General features: G+C 37.8%; 1 protein-coding gene across 1 annotated transcript in view; it reads left to right on the top strand.

The window, feature by feature from the left end:
• Positions 1–20,193, top strand: part of Pgant2 (polypeptide N-acetylgalactosaminyltransferase 2) — a 64,644-nt gene that overhangs the window by 6,342 nt on the left and 38,109 nt on the right. Inside the window, exon 2 of the mRNA XM_014231076.3 lies at positions 8,987–9,555. Coding sequence (XP_014086551.2) covers positions 8,987–9,555 — 569 coding nt within the window. The remainder of the gene's footprint in view (positions 1–8,986; positions 9,556–20,193) is intronic.

Genomic DNA, 20,193 nt, shown 5'->3' with positions numbered 1-20,193 from the left:
TATAAACCGAAACGAAACAAGTAATGCTGACTGTACAAATATAGCAAAAACATTTGAAAATAGTTTACAATTTTAGGAGCAGAAAAATTACACTTGGCTAATTCACACGCTGACTTCCGGAACATGAACTTTCGCTACTAATTTTAAGGACGAATAGTGTTTAGCCGACAGATGGCGCTGTTTTCGAAATCTACTTTCGAAAGAAACCTTTTGACTCGAAACCAGAATTCGGGGTTCTTTAGTGGTTGAAATATTTTCGCTTTAACAATACTCAAGTATGGGAAACGCACATTGTAGTCTATTAAATGATCAATGGCATTGATTTTCTCGATGCTTTTGCATTTCGCAATCAGCTGAGTTAGAAATAATAATAATATTTCGTGTAAGGTTAATGAAGAACGTTTCCTATTCCATAGCGTATTTTCGTTTATGTGCATTAATTATCACATCATTCATTTGGCAAAAGAGCTTGGGAAAGTAAGACTCGACTACTCTAAGAAATCGGAAAAACGTAAATCGCAAATTTGCTGCTTCATAAAGGCTTTGCATACAATCATTTCATTTATTATATATTAACTTGATCAAAATAAAGGATATACTTTATTTATACAATTGTCTGCTCAACGCTGAACTCTTTTTTGACCGCAAGTTGAACTCAGTGAAACAGCAACATCACACCACTTAAAATAGTTGTCAAAAAGAAGAGAAGTAAATAAATCCAATAAAGGCGAAAAACATTTTCCAACAAAATGCTCATGTCTGTCAAATACAGTGATGGACAAGCTGACACAGAGTGGTAAATTCAAAAAACACTGTGGCGAAAAAGCGACGCTGTGTAGTTAAGAGTAGGTTATGCAGTTTATCAGCGCCTGTGGCGAAAAGTTAGAATCCTGTTTTTTTGCAACAGTGAGTTGTATGTGTATTTTGAATAAAGTAAATTTACGGGTAAATATATGAGACCAATATGCACCAACACATTAAGCAACTGACTGCCACCTACAAATATAATTCCGTCCAAGTTATCGTTAATAAACATACGAACACAGCTTTAACACTTGTTTCGCTCATCTCTGCTAATCGCGCTCTTGTATATATTTTATTGCCGAACTCATTTAAGCAGCGTTTTGGATGCGGCAAAACTTTTTATCATCGTAATTCTGTAAAAATTTGATTTCCCGACTAAATGCACACCCTATCATAATATATATAAATACATAAAATAATGAAATAAAGGGAAAACATTTGGAAAAAGTGAGTAAAAAGTGTTGCCAAACTCGTGCCAGCATATTTAACTTTGCATTAATCGGTTTCGCTGTGCAATAAAATGCATAAATCTCGTGCGCTTCAACTCGAGCTCCAACTCTCGCACAGGGGATAAGTGCATATGTTAGACGCAAAATGTTTGGAAAAGCTAACGGTTGGTGCAAATGGAGCTTAGCTCGCCATCCCATGACGGAAGGCAAACTGTGGTTCCACCCCGGTTTTAGTTTAGTACGGAAGCAAGTGATGTTAGTGGGTGTGTGCTGAAAATTACAATGATAACGAAAGCATTTGAATGCGTTCGAGGAAGGCAATTGACCGCTTCGAATTGTAGAATATACATAAAGTATATATGTATATATGTCTACAATTTTTTTTTATACGCCTTGAATATGAAGTAGGTCCCAGGTTGACTCGATTACAAAAACAAGAAGGTATAGCCTTTTATAATCTAATCTTTAATCTAAATTTTTTCAAAGTTTTTGTCTTCTCGATTTCGATCTGTCAGAGAAAAGTTCTGAAGAAATTTCTGTCATGTGACCTTATGTTATTCTACTATTAGGGGCATACTGTATGCTAAAATTCAAAGATGTTGCCAAAAGGCTAATGGACTGTCAAAAAGCATAATTTCTGAAAACTTTTGCTGTACTCCATTAATTTCTTAATTTGACTTAAACTAATCTTCCAAGCAAACGTCGCTACTACACTATTACTAGCTAGGCAGAATAATCCCTTTTAGTTGGCGTTGAGTCTTCCTAGCTAAATTTTACAATGGTGTGAAAAAACATCATACTGACTAAATTGATAATCGTTCGGTGTGACATAGTCCTATTACATATATCTGTGTGAGTAAATTTGTGTTGCACCAAGTGTGAAAGCGAGTATTCATTGTCTCTTCTACTATATGATTTATAAGCACAGTTACGGCGCGAGCTCTTCACAATTCGCCTGACATTGAAAATTCATTGTCACTTCCTGTCGAATTCACAAGCATACGTAAATCCCTTACATAATCCCCTAATGTTCACTTCGGCATGGCGCATTGAAAATGACTTATCAACACGCCGGTACACCACACCCCGGAAAAGTACAACAGTAGAGCGCAGCATCCGGTCAAAATGATTTAACCGGAAATCGTACATTTGGGTGTGGGTATGTGTGATTGGGAATACAAGCGTTTATTTGTACTTTCTTTAACACAAAAATCACCCCATCCCCCCGTCCAAAGTAAAAGTTCAATAAACGTAGGAACCCACTAACCCGCCAACTCACCTTCAACTCACTGCTTCTTCAGTATTTTCGAAGAAAAGGTTGAGCAATTCGAAAGCGCATGTGCCATCGCGCTCTCGCCTACCTGCTCTCACACTCTCTATAGAAAAAGGCTTCGCTCTCTTATTTTTCAACATTTAATTGACATTTTGTTTGACAGCAAAAGCAAAGACCAAACCAAAACATTTGCTAAGGGTGATCATCATGCCACTCAGGGCGAAACACCCAAAGGGGTAGTTAAAGAATTGAGCGAAGAAAGAGGCAAAAATCAAAATCGCTCATATTATAGCTTGCCACCGCTGTTTTGCCCATTTCACCCAAGAGCATATTTGACAGTTTCGCGTTAGTCATGCCGACTTTCAGCTGTGCGTCGCGAGGTAAATAATAAATCCGCGTTGAAACTCGCGAAAAGCCAATTGAGCTATTATTGGAAAACAATAAATCGGTGGTCATATACATTTTTCGTACAAATTTCGTAATTCAAGTTAAATGCAATGCAACAAAAGCCTTAAACGCTCCACAATTATAAATATTATTAGCCAAATGCCGAGTGTGCTTTAAATAAAGGAAAATACGCGTAAAAGAAAACAAAAACAAAATAGTTTTAATTATGTCAGAAGATGTTATGTTTGTGTGTGTATAATACGGTTAATGTGTGGCTTCATTGCAGAAGTCAACGCAGTTTAATGTGTTCCATGAGCAATTGGTCGCAGCGATATGGATAAGGCTCCACAAAATATTTTAATTTCGCTTCCAATCGGTGTAGACCAACATAACAATTTATAGGTAAATTGCTTCGAAATATGCGCTTTCTAAAAGGTAGTAAAGTGCTGTGAAAAATCGAACGATTCATGCCTTGAAGCGTTAGTCTGACAAAATCAAGTGTTCCGTCAACCACTTTGCTCTGCGTTTTTGTTGCTCACATATATTTGAGGTGTCTTAAAAGGGCATAGTGGGTATTCGAGAGAGAAAGAGAGAAAGTTGTTGTGTTTGAATCATGCTGGCTATTGTTTTTACGAATTTCTGCGTTAGTCGTTGACCTTAAATCGAGCAACCCTTAAATTTGATTGAGAGAATTTGGGAAAACCATGTTGCCAGCTGAAAAATATCACTATCACAGCAAAATTGCGGAGCTTTATAAAATGGTCAAAGAAAATTCAAATTCTCGAAGTAACTTTGACTGGAAAACTGAAATGCGTGAACTGTATAAGGAAGCAACACGTGTTCGCTTTGTTGTTTAAGAAAGACAAGTAGAAGTATTTGCTATTATCAAAAAACAGAGGCGTATTATTTTATTTTTTTTAGGCAAAATCTTAACGGTGCTTCTTCACCACTCACCACGCGAGGTTTTCGCAATAAACAACAGACTCAGCAAGGAAATAGTGCATTTCAACATGCACAGTCTCCTCAGTCGCTGGGTGCAATGGGTGTATAAATTGTAACTTTCCAAGCGACTGCACAACAAGACTCCCACTTCTCCAATTACTTGCCGCGTGGCTGTTTGGCGCACTATAGTGTAGTTACTCGCCTTCGCGGACAGCATCCGCACAACAACAGCATGAAATTTAGTTTTGAGAAAATTTGATGCAGACCACTTGAACATCACTTGCAACTGATTTGCGTGCAACACTTGCAACAAGCAGCGCAACGCCATTAACTCAAACGGCAGCCCAACAACTCAGCTTGTTTACACATTATTTAATTATGTGCTGTGCTGTGTTGCTGTTGTTGGTGCTGCCTCTATTGTCATTAATGTCTTGGATGCCATTTTAGTGGTTAGTTTTGTTGTTGTTATAATCGCTTCCACTTCTCAGATTCCTCACCTGATTGTATAAATAGCAAGGCCTTAACGAAGTTTGTCTTGAATGGCATCGCACCTCACTTGGGCTGCCAACGCCTATGGTGTGTATAAATGCCCACTCAAGTCATGCCAATCAAGTTGACTGATTCTTCGGTCATGCCTGTCGTCCATTAGCTTGTGTTGTTGGAAACCTGTCGCGTCGAAGAACATATCGACTTGATACTCAATGACTTGCATGCTGGTGGGTATACTCCAGTATATTTAATGTGTCCACACTTTGACCCAGTTGCTTTAATATACGTGTGTTGGTAATTGTCTTCCCCGATGCGATAATGAGTTCGCCTTGCAAATGTTAATTAAAATGTCAATCAATTAAGTCAGTAAAAGCTAGTCTTAACGAATTATGGAGATGGCCAAAGGACTACATATGATACTGTATAAATCGAAATGTGTTGGCAAATAAGTAAAATTAATAAAAAATAATCCACCCTAATATAATAATTCTTCATATGTTGCCTATAAAAATTATTTAAACTCAATTCGAATCTTAAGCTAATATAATAAATCAAATTTAATACTTCATTTGTAAAATGTCAACATAAATAATAAAATACTTCTTCTTCTGATACCATCGTCTTCTCTGCCGTCCATAACATATAGCCCAGAACCTTAGCTGCACTCCGACGGAATTGAGCACTGCAAGCAGCGCCAACTTACGACATTGTAACTGCAGCTAAAAGGCATTCGGCCTCAGACTTGGCGAAGGTTCAAAAACCCCACCGATCGAACAAAATACAACTGAAATCCATTGCGGCGAGGAGACTCCGAACATGTTCGCACACCGTGACTGAGAGACAATATGTTGCGAGCGCCAACTGGGAGGCACAGTGCTGCAAGCGCCACAACTCTTATACGAAGTTCTCGGTGTGCGTTGCCGACTGCCGCGGCGTCCGTATAAAACGCTTAACGCGGCAACGAAACTGGTCATTTGGCGTTCGCTTTGTGTGTGTGCGTTTCGCGGCAACGACGTCAGCTCTAGCAGTGATAGCGCGGCGCTAGCCCAAGGCGGTTACCAGTCATTATCAGTTAACAAAAGCGCTTGCACATCGACGCGGCGCATCAGTTGCTTTAAGCCCCTCGTTCGAGTTGTCGGCGTTGGTTTGCGGTTCCGCTCAACACTTTCGGTGCGTAGTGTGACGCTTTCTGAGATTTAACGCGCGTTTGTGACAATTTATTACAGAGACACACTCGCAAGCGCGTCAAGAGACCCTCGTAGGTGCAACTAACGCTTCGTGATATTTAGCTCATGGTCGAGACAGACGGCTGTCCATGCCAACGGCTGTCAACTCGTAATCGGTGTTAGCCAAATTTATTGAATTGTGATACGCGCGCGTGTGTGTATTAGTGAATTTATGATATTCAACTTTGAGCACCGCTTTTCGGAACCACAAAGTGTAAACATTATCGAATAGGAAATCGCGGGTGCTCATATTTGTTCAAAGAAGTATTGACCTAGAGCTGTTGATATTCTATATCCTATTCTCCGTCACACACCTGAATTGCGGTTATCTTATCTGTGGGTGCGTTTGCGTAGACCCATAATTAAAGCGTTTGCCAGCGGGAGCGCGTGAACGTGCGAGCGTGTGAAAACCAAAACTTTCGCGGCTAAAAGCGCGCGATCAAGCGTTTTTCTGTGCGGCGGTCGCTGTTATCAGCTGCTTCTCAGCGTTCTCTGTGTGGCGCTGGTGCGCGCGAGTGCTCCGTGTCGTATGAGTAAGGCCGTTCCAGTTGGACTTAACTGCCGCGTAAAGCTTCGATAAATTTCACTCTGTTTGTGGAATTTGTTGCGTGAATTCTTTCTAAAGTGATAACATAAAAGTAAAAGGGAGAGGTATGTGCCGCATTCTAGTGCGTATGTGTGTAAATGTGCTCGAATGTCAGGTTGTTCCGCATGTTCTGAAAGGCCTTTGATAACATAAAAACAAGATATTTCTTTGAAGTCCCGCCTTAAATTAGCGATAAAAAATGCAACATCAAGAATCCATCAGAAATTAATTCTACATTTTGATAAAAAAAAATAAATACTAACTCCATATTTGACATCGCAACTAGATTGCTTTTTATGTGAAGATGACTATTGTTACTAGATCTTACCAGATAACTTTTCAAGGTCCAAGAGTTGTTTTTTTACATCAGCTCTCATTTATCTTAATTTATTTTAATTGAAATAACTGATTACTGATACTGTATCTGCGAATTGTGGTCTTCATGATTTCACAATTTATGTGTATAATTTTCATATGTGTCTAACGTGATCTAATAGCTGTTTAAGAAATACAATTTAGATAACTTTTACGCTAATAATAACATCGTGATAAAAGTGTTTCTAGTTTGACAGATTTCAGAATTTTTAGCGGAATGTCTTCGAAGCGAAATTTCAGTGCTATCACGATTGCATAAAATATTCGAACTACTACTTTAAGACGTTCAATACTATAAAGTTGTTTAGGGCTCCAAATGTGCAAAGTCTGAAATAAAAATATATTTCATTTAGAAACTATTATTACTTCACTCAGAAATAAGTTTTTTTTTTCAAAACTATTTCATTGGTGTTGAATGCTTTTATTGAAATAGCTCTGTTTGTATATCCCACAAAAAGTTCCAAATAAATATAACAGCTGCAGAATAGTTCGTTACTTAACAAATTACGTAAATGCTATATACATATAATATGTAGCCAAGTAAATAAATATATTTTTATTATGAATGGTATTCGGAAATAAACAGTCCACACCAACAACCATATGTGCAAACACACTGGTTTCTCTTAGTGCTAATATAATTACGTGCCGAAACTTTGAAACCACACAAACCTATGTTCGTTGAGCATATAAAACGTTCGTTCTGCCATTAAATATATACATATGAATCTATGCACCGACTTTTATGTTGCACTGTAAATATTTCGGTTTCGTCATCAGCGAGTAGATTTCTAAACAACCAGAAATGGCTGCCTCTGAAAAGAAACAGTTTTGAGTTGTGTTGTTTATGCCGGTAGCATTTAATGAACATATAAAACACTCACATTTAAAAAAAAGAAGAGCTCTGCACTAATTATAATTATTATTTGCTACACGAGTGTACTCGATGTGGTGGCATTCTTAGAAAGCGAAGGCTCTTCTGCAATAAATGCAACAAATATTTACTGAAAGAACTATGCAGCCTTTGGGTGCTTCGATTTTGATAAATTAGTGCATGTTTGTGGAAATGTGGCAAGATTCAAAATGTAGTTGGTCAGTAAAAAAGCACTTTTGTTTTTTTAAAATATTAGTTTAATGTCATTCTATTAGTTAAAGGCTAGTTATCACGCCTGTTTCATTTTCATTCACAACGAAAACTCAATTGATCTAAATCCGAATTAATCCGTATTAAAGCAGATTTTTAATATTTTCCTTTGTTTGTGATAAAAATAGCATATAAATTGACTTTCCGCTTTTCTTTTCAGTTTTTGCAAAAGTGCAAAAGTTTTTCGTGTTTAATTTACAACATTTACATCTGTGTTCAATTCAGCTATTGGGCTTATTGTTTACTGTTTCCATTCGATTCTGCAAACATATTGATTTTAATTTAAATGTATTTGTTTCACATTCATAACAAAAACCCGTTCCACTTACATACCTCGATACACACACACACGGGGGCTTACACGAGAACATATGCGCAGAAAAAGTGAATAAAGCTCTGTGCATGTAAAGAAAATATCTCGAAATAATACGTTTCATTATTCGTATCGAAATTGACAAAAAACAGAAACCCCATACAATGTTTTCGGATTATTTTTTGCATTCTTCAAATAAAACATTGCATGACATTCAGCCATATCTGTAGAGTACATATATACATATGTACATCTGTTAATATCGACACGGCGAATTTATAGTCATACGAGGGAGCTTAAAAGGTTTTTACACGCAAAAAATGCTAGAACTCTGCACATATTAGAAAATATTGTCAACAACAATGCAGAAGGGTAATGCAATAAAAATAAAGCTCGTATTTTCAATTTAATATTTCGATTTCATAAAAACATATTTTGATTTATAATTGCCCGTTATCTTTTAATTGATAGAAATCGGCTTAAAGCGCTGTAAAATATTGCTTTTATAAAAAAAAATCAGAAAAAAAAGTTTCGTTCTTTTGATAATGTTAATGGCGCGATTTCACTGTCATAAATATTTAATGTAACAGGTTTTTATAGAAAAAACATTGTGGACTATTTAAGTGGATTTAGTTTTTAACATTTTTCTATAACCTCTTAATGGAGCGACATTTTAGAAAAAATTAACACAAAAAAGTTAATTTCATTGATGGCAGACTTTTAAAACCTCATTAAATATGGATAGTGCATGAGTGCACTGATAATTTTTTCTCATATTTTAGATAATTCTAAATAGTTGTGTGTGTGTGAGAATCGAAGTGAGTGTTTTTTACCTTTAAAGCAGCACAATTCGATGTCTAATTTTGAGAAACAAGAATGTGTACTGCAATTAGGCTACAGTATTAATTATTATATATATATATATATATGATATATGTATATAGTGAACTGCTCATTAATCAAATATATTTACACCCTCTTGATTGTTCCCTTTGCAGCGATAAACAATTTCAGTTCGGTGCAATCAGATGAAGAGAACTTGTTGGTTGTTAGTATTGGTGATAACAGCACCCAGAACGATTCTAATCAGAACAATAACAACATCAATAACAACAATACCACGCTAATAAGCAACAATTGCAGTAGCTCCAACAACAACACACTCATAAATCTCTATGATAATCATTGCGGCGACGGTGACAGCAACAGCAAGACCAACCGCTATATAGTTAGCAGCAATAAGACGCGCTGCGACAAGCACAACAACAACGCTGCCAATACATTCCGTCAACTGCAGGAGCAACAGACGCACGTTGGACGTGTTACTGGCTGTTGTGCCACGTGTTGTCGTCTAGAAAGCGACAATAAAAGCTACAAAGTCAACCGCATTAGCAGCAGCAGTAGTAGCAACAACAACAGGAATATTAATAACAGTAGTAATATTAACGGCAGCAACAGCAGAAACAACAACAGAAGGAAAATGCGCCGCAATGTGAAATTCATTGTTTTTGTAAGCATCATTTGGATATTCGTCATGGTTTACTACTTCCAGTCCAGCACGGAAAAGGTGAGTAACTGTAAAACAACCACCCTCCCCAATTGTGTCTCTCATTAGTCACGGCATTCTTTTCTATTGTGGTCTCACACACATACACACAATGTACATGTAAACTGCACTTGCTTTGCGATCTCCCTTGCGTCTTTACACCTCTCCTCCAAATCTCGTCCAATTGCATAATCGCGCATATTCATGGCCATTTTTTATTCAACGACCACTCGCTCCTAACATTTCATTCACAACGCCATGAACAGAGACAGGAAGAGGCTGCCTATTCAACGAGGTGCCGATGTGCTGGCGGACGGACACAGAAATCATTTGCAATTACGCTGGGCATTGCACTCGTCACGCCAGCTAGAGAAGACGGTTAGCAGCAACAATGACCAAAATCATCAAACAAAATCGTTTGCTTTGTTTTTTACTGCTATTTGTTATATTCTACAATTTTGAAGTCGTTGAACGATTGTTAGTAAATGATCGTTAGCCCCTTAACCGATCATCGCATTGAGCTCTACTCTCGCTTTGTGCATCTCTCAGTCTCTTTGCCGCTCTCGCATTGCTTAGTAAGTAATATTTTATTCATTAAGCCGCCTACATTTGAGTTGAGTTCTTCTTCAATTATCCAATTAAAATTCCAATAAGGGAAATGCAAATCAGAAATGGCTAACCGTTACGCATAAGGCACATACAACTGCCAACAACAGCAAATTTGACAGTCACCACAATAGCAAATCACTAGTAACTTTTTAAGTAAAGTAGCTGATAAAACTTTGGTGGAATTGTTGAGGCGCTTCAATAATTTGTAACAACAATGCGAGCGCTCAAATCAACGCCCAGCGAAGCAGAAACTCGAAAGCGCTCGGCAGTGAAACATCAAACTAATCAGTTTAGAACTAAAATTTCCTGGATGAAATCGATCTAGTTAGAAAAGCATACACCGATGATTAGAAAAGTTGTTTCAGAAAAAGAGCGTATCAATATTTTTTCTAATATACAAAAACATTTAGGACCTAAAAAAATTAAATAAAATATTGTTACTTGAAATATACATGAAACCATACAGTTAACTATCTGTTTGCAACTAGCAAGACAATCGACCGACTAGTTATGCTTTCGGTTGAAACTAGTTAGAAAGTAGTTAATAACTAGTTATTTTCACTGCAGGCAGCATTCAATATAAATTTTCAAACACAACCTATATATATTGTACATATGTATGTATGTATGTGTAATCATACACATATGAACAGGTGTGTTGTCATGCTTGACTTAAGAACTCTTGCAAACGCACATACATGCATCCATACATATCTACATACAAATATACGCAATCACTTCCATATTCTGCTCACATGTAGCACACTTACGGCCACTTTGGCCACACAACAGCAAACGTAATTTGCAGTGGCCAAACCCAAAGATAAGCAACGAAAAGTTTCGAAACCAAAGAGACGAGAATTCGCCACAAAGCAAAATAAACACAAGAAACCAAAGAAACAAATGAGCGAGAGTTTACAAGAAACTCGTGTAAGAGTTCTATTAAGAACAATTTTATCATACAAATATTGTTGTTATGTAAAATGATGAGTTTTTATGAAGTGAGATGACAACTTTACAATATCCTTAGAATTTTCTCAAGATTTCTTTTGTACTTTTTTGCATCCTAAACAAATTTAAGATGACACATGTAGCAATGTTGGCACAGCACAGTGGATTGTCCTTTCAATCACCTCCGCTGATCACATCATAATAAATGAGCTTCGTCGGTGAAATTTTGACTAGGAAGTGCTTGTTTGTACTCGTAGATGCAGGCAGCAACTAGTCGGCGCTCAGCAGATTAGTAAACGTGTTTAACAAATATTTTGTAGGCCTAAAAGAGATTCGGTATCATGATGGGTAAGAAGTTCATTACTGAGATTGGATTCGATTCTGGGTTGTCCTTGACTGAAGTTAAAATAGTACTTTATACTCCTTCAGATACTAAGTTAAGACCTTCTTGTTGAGAATTTTATTCAAATACTAGGTTCATTAAGCTCATTTGTCTTCGTAATGCTCAGTAATTGAAGTGCTTTTTCTCTCTAAGAACTGCGGTGATTTACCAAAAAACACTTTCCTTATTAAGGTTTGAGAATAAAGACCACTATTTTCTATCAAATTAGAGCTTATGTAAGAAGCTACTATTATAATTTATGGTCCACTTAGCAAGATGCGCCAGTAACTATGTATTGAAATGTCAAAGTTATGTAACAAAAGTCAGTCGCCTCAATTTCCAGTCGTCCACGACTTCACAATTCAATCAGTATCACAATGTACGAGCATAAATCAAAAATCCGCGCAATCAAACAAAAGATTGGCAATAAATCGCAATTCATGGAAAGGCTTTGAACAAAGTCACAAACACTCGAACAATCGAGCATTCGAGCGTTCCGAAAACCCAATAAAAGTTTAGCAAATTGCAAATCGAAGTGGAGGAAGAGACAAAATCGGGCGCTCCTCAGTTGGAGGACAAACGGTGCGGACTCATAATCATATCATCAGCGGCGAAAGCAACAACAATAGCAGCAGCAAATTGAGCCAAACAATAAAGACAATGACGACTAAGCAGCAACTTGAACTCGCCGCCGCCGATTATTGGCCATTCACAACACCAAATGCGATCGACAGTTATAAATTTGTTTGTCTAGCGAATGTGTGCGCCAACGGATATCGGCAAGATTTACGGTTTTTGGAAATTGATTTGCGTTTTTGGTGCAAATGTTGCGAAACTTGAAAGCCACCAATGAATTTTGTTTATTTCTCAGTTTCGGCGCTTAGATGCCGCTGCTTGCGTTCGCATGGTATGTTTACATGCATGACGGTTGTTGTTGTTGTTTCACATCTATATCAAATTGTAATACATTTCGTGTGGAAACATTAACTGCGGGTAGCAAAGCGTCACCACAAAACTTCCCGAACACGATGGCAGATACGGGTATTTGCGAATCTATGGGTCCATTTCCCAATTTAGCCGCTCGTCCGGCGCGCATTGACTGGATATTCAAGGAAATGTGCAACTAAAATGCATCTATACTCACACGTCAATAACAGTTATGTGCATACATACACACAACTACTAGTTTAAAGCTCAGCTGCGGCTTGTCGTTTGTGATCGCTAAGCGCAGAGCAGCTGCGGCAAGTTTGGCGGCAGCCTTTCACTTTCAAACGGCCAAAAAGAAAGAGCTGCTTAGAAATAATAAATGATGACTTTTTATTAATGCGTTTCTATGCGCTTGCATGTATGTGGCTGTAGATGTGAATGTGTGTGGTCGGTAGCCCGAAAAAGTCGTGATATTAGCCGACCGAAAAGACACAACCACACAGACAAAGCCGGTAGAGCGAGCCAGCTAGGCAACCAAGTGGCCCGACCGGCGGCAATAAATCTTACAGCAGTTAGTTTTTTTTCTGTTTTCCATTTTATTTGGCTTCATTGTTTTTGCTATTTTCGTCATTCATTCGGTTACCGAAAATTTAAATTAAAACACATTCGCTTCGTTACACACTCATACATTCGCGCTGCGACGCACTCAGGGCGGCCGGTGGTAACCGCCCCCCAACCTCCCACTTACGTCGTGTGGCCTTTGCTCGTTTGCATATTCACGATCACACACACACACACACACTCAGGAACGAGCTCTGCCAAGGGGCAAAAAGAGAAAACAGGTTAATTCGCTTGTACGATTCCATTATTTTCATTTGTAAATTTTGTCTTGTGGACACTTGAACTCTTCCACAAGCGAAATAATTTATCGTGTGGCCCTCACTTGGCAACGAACGCAAAAAGTGCAGAAAGAAAAGTAAATGAAAGCAATTAAATTTCTTGCGAAATAGAGACAGTCATAAGTGTGAGCATTGCACATGGATATGTGTGTGTGTGTGTGTGACACATTCCGCAATTAGTATTTTTAAGTGGCGCTATACTAATTGTACCCACAGTATTTGTTCAGTTGAGAAATCGCCACTAATTTTCGAATTTTCGAAAACTCTTGTGAACCGTTTTTGTTGGTTTTGAAACGTTCAGAAGACAGCAACAAAGCCACAAAGCACCAAATTCCCAGATATGGTTTATTATGGCCGCCCATATACAAATACACTTTTATTTTTTTTGTTTTTGTTTTTTAATAATCGGCCGTTATTATTATGTGTTTGTTTTTGTTGTTGTTTCATTTGAATGAATATCGGCCAACATCGTATTTCACCGCTTATCGCATCATAAATTTCAGCTGATTAAGTAGTAACAAGTGTACAACAATAAAAACAATAACAAAACTCGACAGTGGGACAATTAATGTACGCACCATTGTTGTTGGTGGCTTCACAAAGTAGTATAACTGTCATTGCAACCGTTGTTGCTATCATTGTGGCGGCGGTGGATGTTGCCACCATTATCTTCTGCAGCGGCAAAGCGATACAAAGGCGGAAAAGTGCGAACATTCGCAACTCCCAACATACCAACTCACACACATGCACACACATACAGACGCATTTCAACAACACTTGCAATCGCGTTGCCACTCTTTATGTATTCATTAATGTTTTGTCATATTTCGCTGTTGCCGTTGCTGTTAATTTGCGTGTTTTTTGTTGAGCAATAAATTCATAGTCGCTGTCATAATTCGGTACAATTCATTGTTTGATTTATGCGACAGTCAGCTGTTGTCACCAATGACACACCGCGACCGCTGATGCCGGTGCCATCATCACTGACTCACTGGTCCACTGCTGTGGCTTGTTTTGTTGTTGTTGTTAGTATTGCTGTACTATACGCATTGTTGTTGTTGTTGTTGGCATTATTCGCGCCACTCGCGTTGTTATCGCTTTTCGTTATTGTTGCACGATGTAAATGTTTAATTGTTGTTGTTGTTGTTAATACATTAACTGGATGTAAATACACCAGCATGTGTGTGTGTGTGTGTATGTAATCTCTGGGTGTTAATCATAATACAATAATAAGCTTAAATTCACTTTGAATGCAAATTAATATGCGTATGTGTGTGTACATATGTATGTATGTATACGTCTTTTTATATTGCAACAAAGAACTTGCTTCACTAAGCAGATAGCATGGAATAGACTGCCAAGAGAACTATGGGAATTGCTCTCTGCATTGTGGTCCATTGGATCGAGACAGTTCTTTGAACGTCGATCGCAGCATAAAACAACAACAACAAATAAACAACAGGCGTATAACATTTCAGCGATATTTCCATCAGGTTGACGGAATATATAGAGGTTTTGAAAATGAAGTGTGAAAAGAAGCTGCCAACAAGGGTTCGTGACAGATAATGTTCTAATGATATAAAAACATTTTAAAAATAAATAATTATCGACATAATCAACAAAGTAATACCCTTAAGCTGGAGGAGGGACGTTGTCAAGATTGTCGGGTTCACTATAAAGAATGTTAACTTACTATTTTCTCTGCTGCGAAATGAAAGGAATCGAAAATTATCAAAAAATCCTTTCAAATCTTTTGAACGAAGCTCAAAATTGTAGCCAGTCAAGAAGTAAGTTTCAGCAATCTTAAGCTTTATGCTGAAGTTGCAAGAATGAAAGACTAATCCCGAGTTTCAATTTGGCGCAGCACAGCAGCAGACAACGTGGTTTCTGTGCCATATGTTTATATGTTGGTATGTATGCGTGTATGCTTATAGTAAATTCCCACCGGTGTAGTGGTGTCATTATGAATTTCGGTGGTTTTAGCTGAAGGCAGGTGGGCGCGGTGGTGTAGAGGGGCCTGAACATGGAAATTAATTAAGGCTGCCAGTGGCTTCAGATGTCACTTTGGCACGCAGAATATTAGAATTCAGATGTGTGGCCGTACCGCCACCCTCCACCACTGCCTACTCGTCTATTTAATTAAGTGTGTGTGCGTGCCAGTTTATTAAATGTCGACTGCAATGTATCATTTGTTAATTACACAACAAACAAAACCAAAAGCCACAATAAATTTGCGATCCGCCAAGCAGAAGCCATGAAAAAAATAAATAAAAAAATTAAAAAAAAAACCAAAAAAATTTACATCACAAATAAACAAGTGACAACGACAGCAACAATGGCAAGCAAGCCGCAAGCGCATTACAGCCTCACAAAAAGCTATTTGTTTTTGCTTGTCGCTTTGTGGAGATGCCACATGTCGCAATTACAAATGTAGATCGCGAATAGCCCCATAGCCATACAGCCACGCAGCGCGCGGCCTTCGGAAGCCCGTACTTTGGCGTCAATTGATTCGGAATTACGTGCAAGTTTATGTGCATACAATTAACATTGCTAGATAAAAAGGTGTTTGTGTGTGTGTTCGCTCTCAATATAATAGCGAACAATTAGACATCCCACTTCGTTGGCGGATATCGTTGCGCGGAGGGTGGCGCCTGTAGGCGTTAAGTTCGTTGTTTAGGCGCTTCTGGTTGTTGATTTTTTGCTTTGTTAAAATGACATTTATGTCACTTTGTATATATGTAAACGTAACGTTTGTCTACTTTGCTGTGAATCAGGCTTCATTTTTTCAATTTCTTGAGTATTTTGCTCAGCGGAGCAATTTGAATGTGTGTCTGGGTTATCACTGAGAATAAGTATAATAAAAATTAGATCATCGCTTATGAAATTGCTCATAATGAGTAAGGCTTGGTGAGTAGAAGACGAACTTCAAGGTAAATTGTGGATTCTTTCTAAGAATAATAACAAGAAAAATCGTTAACTTCGGTTGCACCGCAGCTATAGTACCCTTCACAAATACAAAAGCATTCTTAGAAGAAATTGATTCCGATTATTCAATTTGTATGGCAGTTATATGATATAGTGATCTGATCTAAACAATTTCTGCGAAGAATATATTGTTGCCTTAAACAATAACTCGTTTCTAATTTCGTGAAGATACCTCGTCAAATGAAAAATCTTTCCATACAAGCACTTGATTCCAATTGTGCAGTTTCTATGGTAGCTATATGCCATAGTGGTCCGATATCGTCCGTTTCGACAAATGAGCAGTTTTTTGGTAAGAAAAGGACAGATGCAAAATTTCGTATATATACAGACATACAGACAGACGGACATGGCAAAATCAACTCAGCTCATCATCATAAAATGCCTCAATTTATATTTGTTATATAGGGTTTTCAAATAAGCGTGATATGATTTTTCTTCAAACACAAAAACACACTAACTGTTAAAGAAATTAAAATGTTTTTTATTTAATGTGAAGTACAATCGATATATTTAAGTTACGAATATTACATCATTCAAATTGGCTGCATGACTTTATTTGCAGGACCGAATTCAATGAACCCAATTTTCGAGTACTTTTTCCAATAAATCAAGTTGTATGGCACGAATAGCACGTTCAGTATTGACTTATAAAGCTTGAAGAGAATCTAGTTTATTGCTAAAGATCAATTACTTCAAATAACCTTACAAGGAGTAGTCTAATGTTGTTAAATTCCAACTTCTTGAAACCATTCAATGTCACATTTCTTGAAATTATCGAATCTCCAAACTTTTGTCGCAATAATTCGGTTGTTGCAAGTGCTGTGTGGCACGTAGCTCCGTCTTGTTGCAACAAAATGTTCTCAAGATCATCTTATTCCAATTGCGGCCATAAAAAGTTGGATACCATCGATCTATACCACTCTACATTAACAGTAACGGTGTCACCAGATTCATTTTGACAGAAATACGGACCGATGATTCCACCAGACCCAAAACCACGATGATATCTTTCCACGATGAATACAATGAAAATAAATTAAAGATCACGTATTAAAAATGGTCGAAACGACATAAAGAAATCATATCATGCCTACCGAAAAGCCCGATATAAACGACATAGAAATTTGCACCAGGTTAATATCTTCCCGATGGTTTCAAAACCTAAGTACCTTTTATGGTGAATTAGACCCTAACTTTGTGCACGATTCGCACGAGCAGAACATATGATTTGGAAAACGTGACTGGATGCTTTAAACTAATGGTTCATACGATCTTTTAAAGAGGCATGTTATAAATAAATATTGTTTGATGTAAAAATGCTTACAAAATGTTTGATTGTTGTTGCAATGGCAGACCAAAATTCAACAAGCTTCGAAACCGCTGAATTTTCATCGTAAATCCGATTGTATCGCAAAATGTGTATCGCCGCATTTTAATTCAATCTTTTCAGTACAAAATGAATTAATTCTCTGCCGTTCATTTATGAAATTCAATTAAAACCATACAAATGTCGCGTATTACTTGTGTACCTCGATTTCAGTGAAACCTGTGGGCCAACGAGTCAGTCATGTCATGCCATGAAAATGATTTTTTATTGCCGCGCGCGCCGAGCAGCTGTCAAAACGCGAAACGTAAGGAAGAATGCTAGCCACGCCGACCGCCCACACGACTGCGCTGCGACTATCAACAGTAACGGTATTGCGCGCGTCCTCATTAATGGTGTTTCCCAATGATGCGTTCCAGCGGTATCGGTTGGCGGCGGCGCACGAAAGGCCAACTTCATTAATAAAGAAATGCAAAAACAGCAACAATTAATGCAGACGACAGCAGTGGCAGCGTCGCATAATAACGGCTCAATTAATTACGTTTGGGCACATTTGATGGCCAATTAAGTTGTATGTGCGACGCAATTGAGCAACCGAGCGCGCTGTCCGCAACTGACCGTGTTTGATGAAGGCGCGGGGGCGTGAGGGCACAGGCGCGGCCTATAATTCTGACTTGACACAGAGCCAAACCGGTGCGGCCATTGGTGGCACATCATCAATAAAGCGTCGACAAGCGCACCAGCAGGCAGCGTTATTGTTTTCACGTTCACCAGCGCTTGTCATACACACGCACATAGTTGTGTGCATGTGTGTGTGCTTGTTTTTGTGTGCGCATATGTGACTGTTTGCGTCGACGACGGCATTTGGCAAATATTGCTCAACTTTTAACGCTCGCTTGTGCAGCTGTTGCTTTATTTACATTTTGTTAAAAATTTTCCACAGTTGTTGTTGTGGCGGCATTGTCTTTTTTCACTTTTCATTTCTTATTTTAAAAAAAGTTTCATTGTGTGATTTTATTAATTCAAGCGAACTCATAAAAAAGGCGAAAGATCATGCGTGTGTGCGCGTGTATGCATATGTGTGTGTAATAGGCTAAATGTGGAAAATATTTTTGTTTTCGAACGTGTTGCCATTATTGCCTTCAAATGTGAATATTGGCAATAAAAAGTAATGGCATTATATAAACATCGCCTCATAGAATCTTGCATAGGGATGTTCTGATCTACCACTCTAGACCCCGCACAAAAGAAGAAACATTATCTTATTACTTTTAAATGCTGGCGCTTCCTGTGAGGCGCCTTCTCATTGTGACTCCCGCGGCATATCACTTTAATGAGCATTTGACTTTGATCTGCTATGGTTTTTGAATCTCTGCTCCATCACCGCTTTGGCACGCACATTCGCAACGCCCTGAAAACGTGGGCACACAGTCGTATTTCTTCGCAATACCCAAGCGCTAAATTTATAGACAATTTTTAGTGAATGCGTTTTCTGTTATTTGCATTTCATTTGTATTTGAGCTCATTTTTGATTTCAAATTAAAATTTTTAAAGGCACATGTGTCTGTTTCACATGGTTTGTGTAGGTGTGTATCCACATTAATAAATATATTTAAATTTTTTGATTTTGCTTTCATATTCAACCTATTTGATAATTTATGTCGCTTAAAACGCGAAAACGAGCACTTCATTTTAGATTCGCTTTATTTTTGTGGCATTTTTGCTACGGCTGACCTTGAACGCCGGTGCTTTTAATGAGCCAGTTACTGGTGCTTACTCTTTTCAGCTGATATAACAGCATCAATTAACTTTATGCGCAACTCACATTTTATTTATTATTTGTTATTTGCTGTTATTATTATAATTTTTATGTTTTTTTTTTGTTTACTGTGAAACCTTTATTTTGGTCTAACATACAATAGTGATCACTCTGGGGAATTATTCACCAGGCGATGACATTGACAGTGGAAAACTATTATTCAAATTGGCCTTCATGTTGACAACAGTAATAACAATACAAAGTGATAATAAAAATTGCTTTTTGATGAACTCATATTATTTGAGTTTCAATAAGGTACAGTGTACTCGAAAATTATTGAAAATTATTTATATGACTTCTCAAAAGCTACGGTTTATTGGTTTGCTGTTCGTTTTGCCTGCCTGTGGTGCGGAAGGGTTATGGAGGATATCTAAAATATATATGGTATATTTTCGATTGTGAAGCTCGAATAGTTAGCAAAACAGAAATAATGTGTTTTTGTTCTAGTCGATGTTATTGGCAAGCAGCTCAGGCAGCAGCCGTAAATTTGTCTATTAATTCTAAAAGCGTGTGCCACAATCTAAAAACTAAAAGCCGCGCCACAGCGTGTGGCAGCTAAAACTCTAAGCCGCAAAATCCACTCCTGCTGCTCCTATATACTCGTACATATGTACATACATACATAATTCTAAATGTACGCTGCGTGTAAAAACAGTGAATATATTAAAAAATCTTTATTGTTAATTTGCCGCTAGAGTTAATTTATTTAAATATTTTCCTTTTTTATCAAAGCATTTTTAATATCGCGCGAAAATGCCTGCTA

This window comes from Bactrocera oleae, chromosome 3 (genome assembly GCF_042242935.1).
Source record: "Bactrocera oleae isolate idBacOlea1 chromosome 3, idBacOlea1, whole genome shotgun sequence".
In the NCBI taxonomy this organism is placed as follows: Eukaryota; Metazoa; Arthropoda; class Insecta; order Diptera; family Tephritidae; genus Bactrocera; species Bactrocera oleae.
The sequence above is the reverse complement of the archived record's forward strand: the minus strand, read 5'-3'. Positions and strand labels throughout refer to the sequence as shown.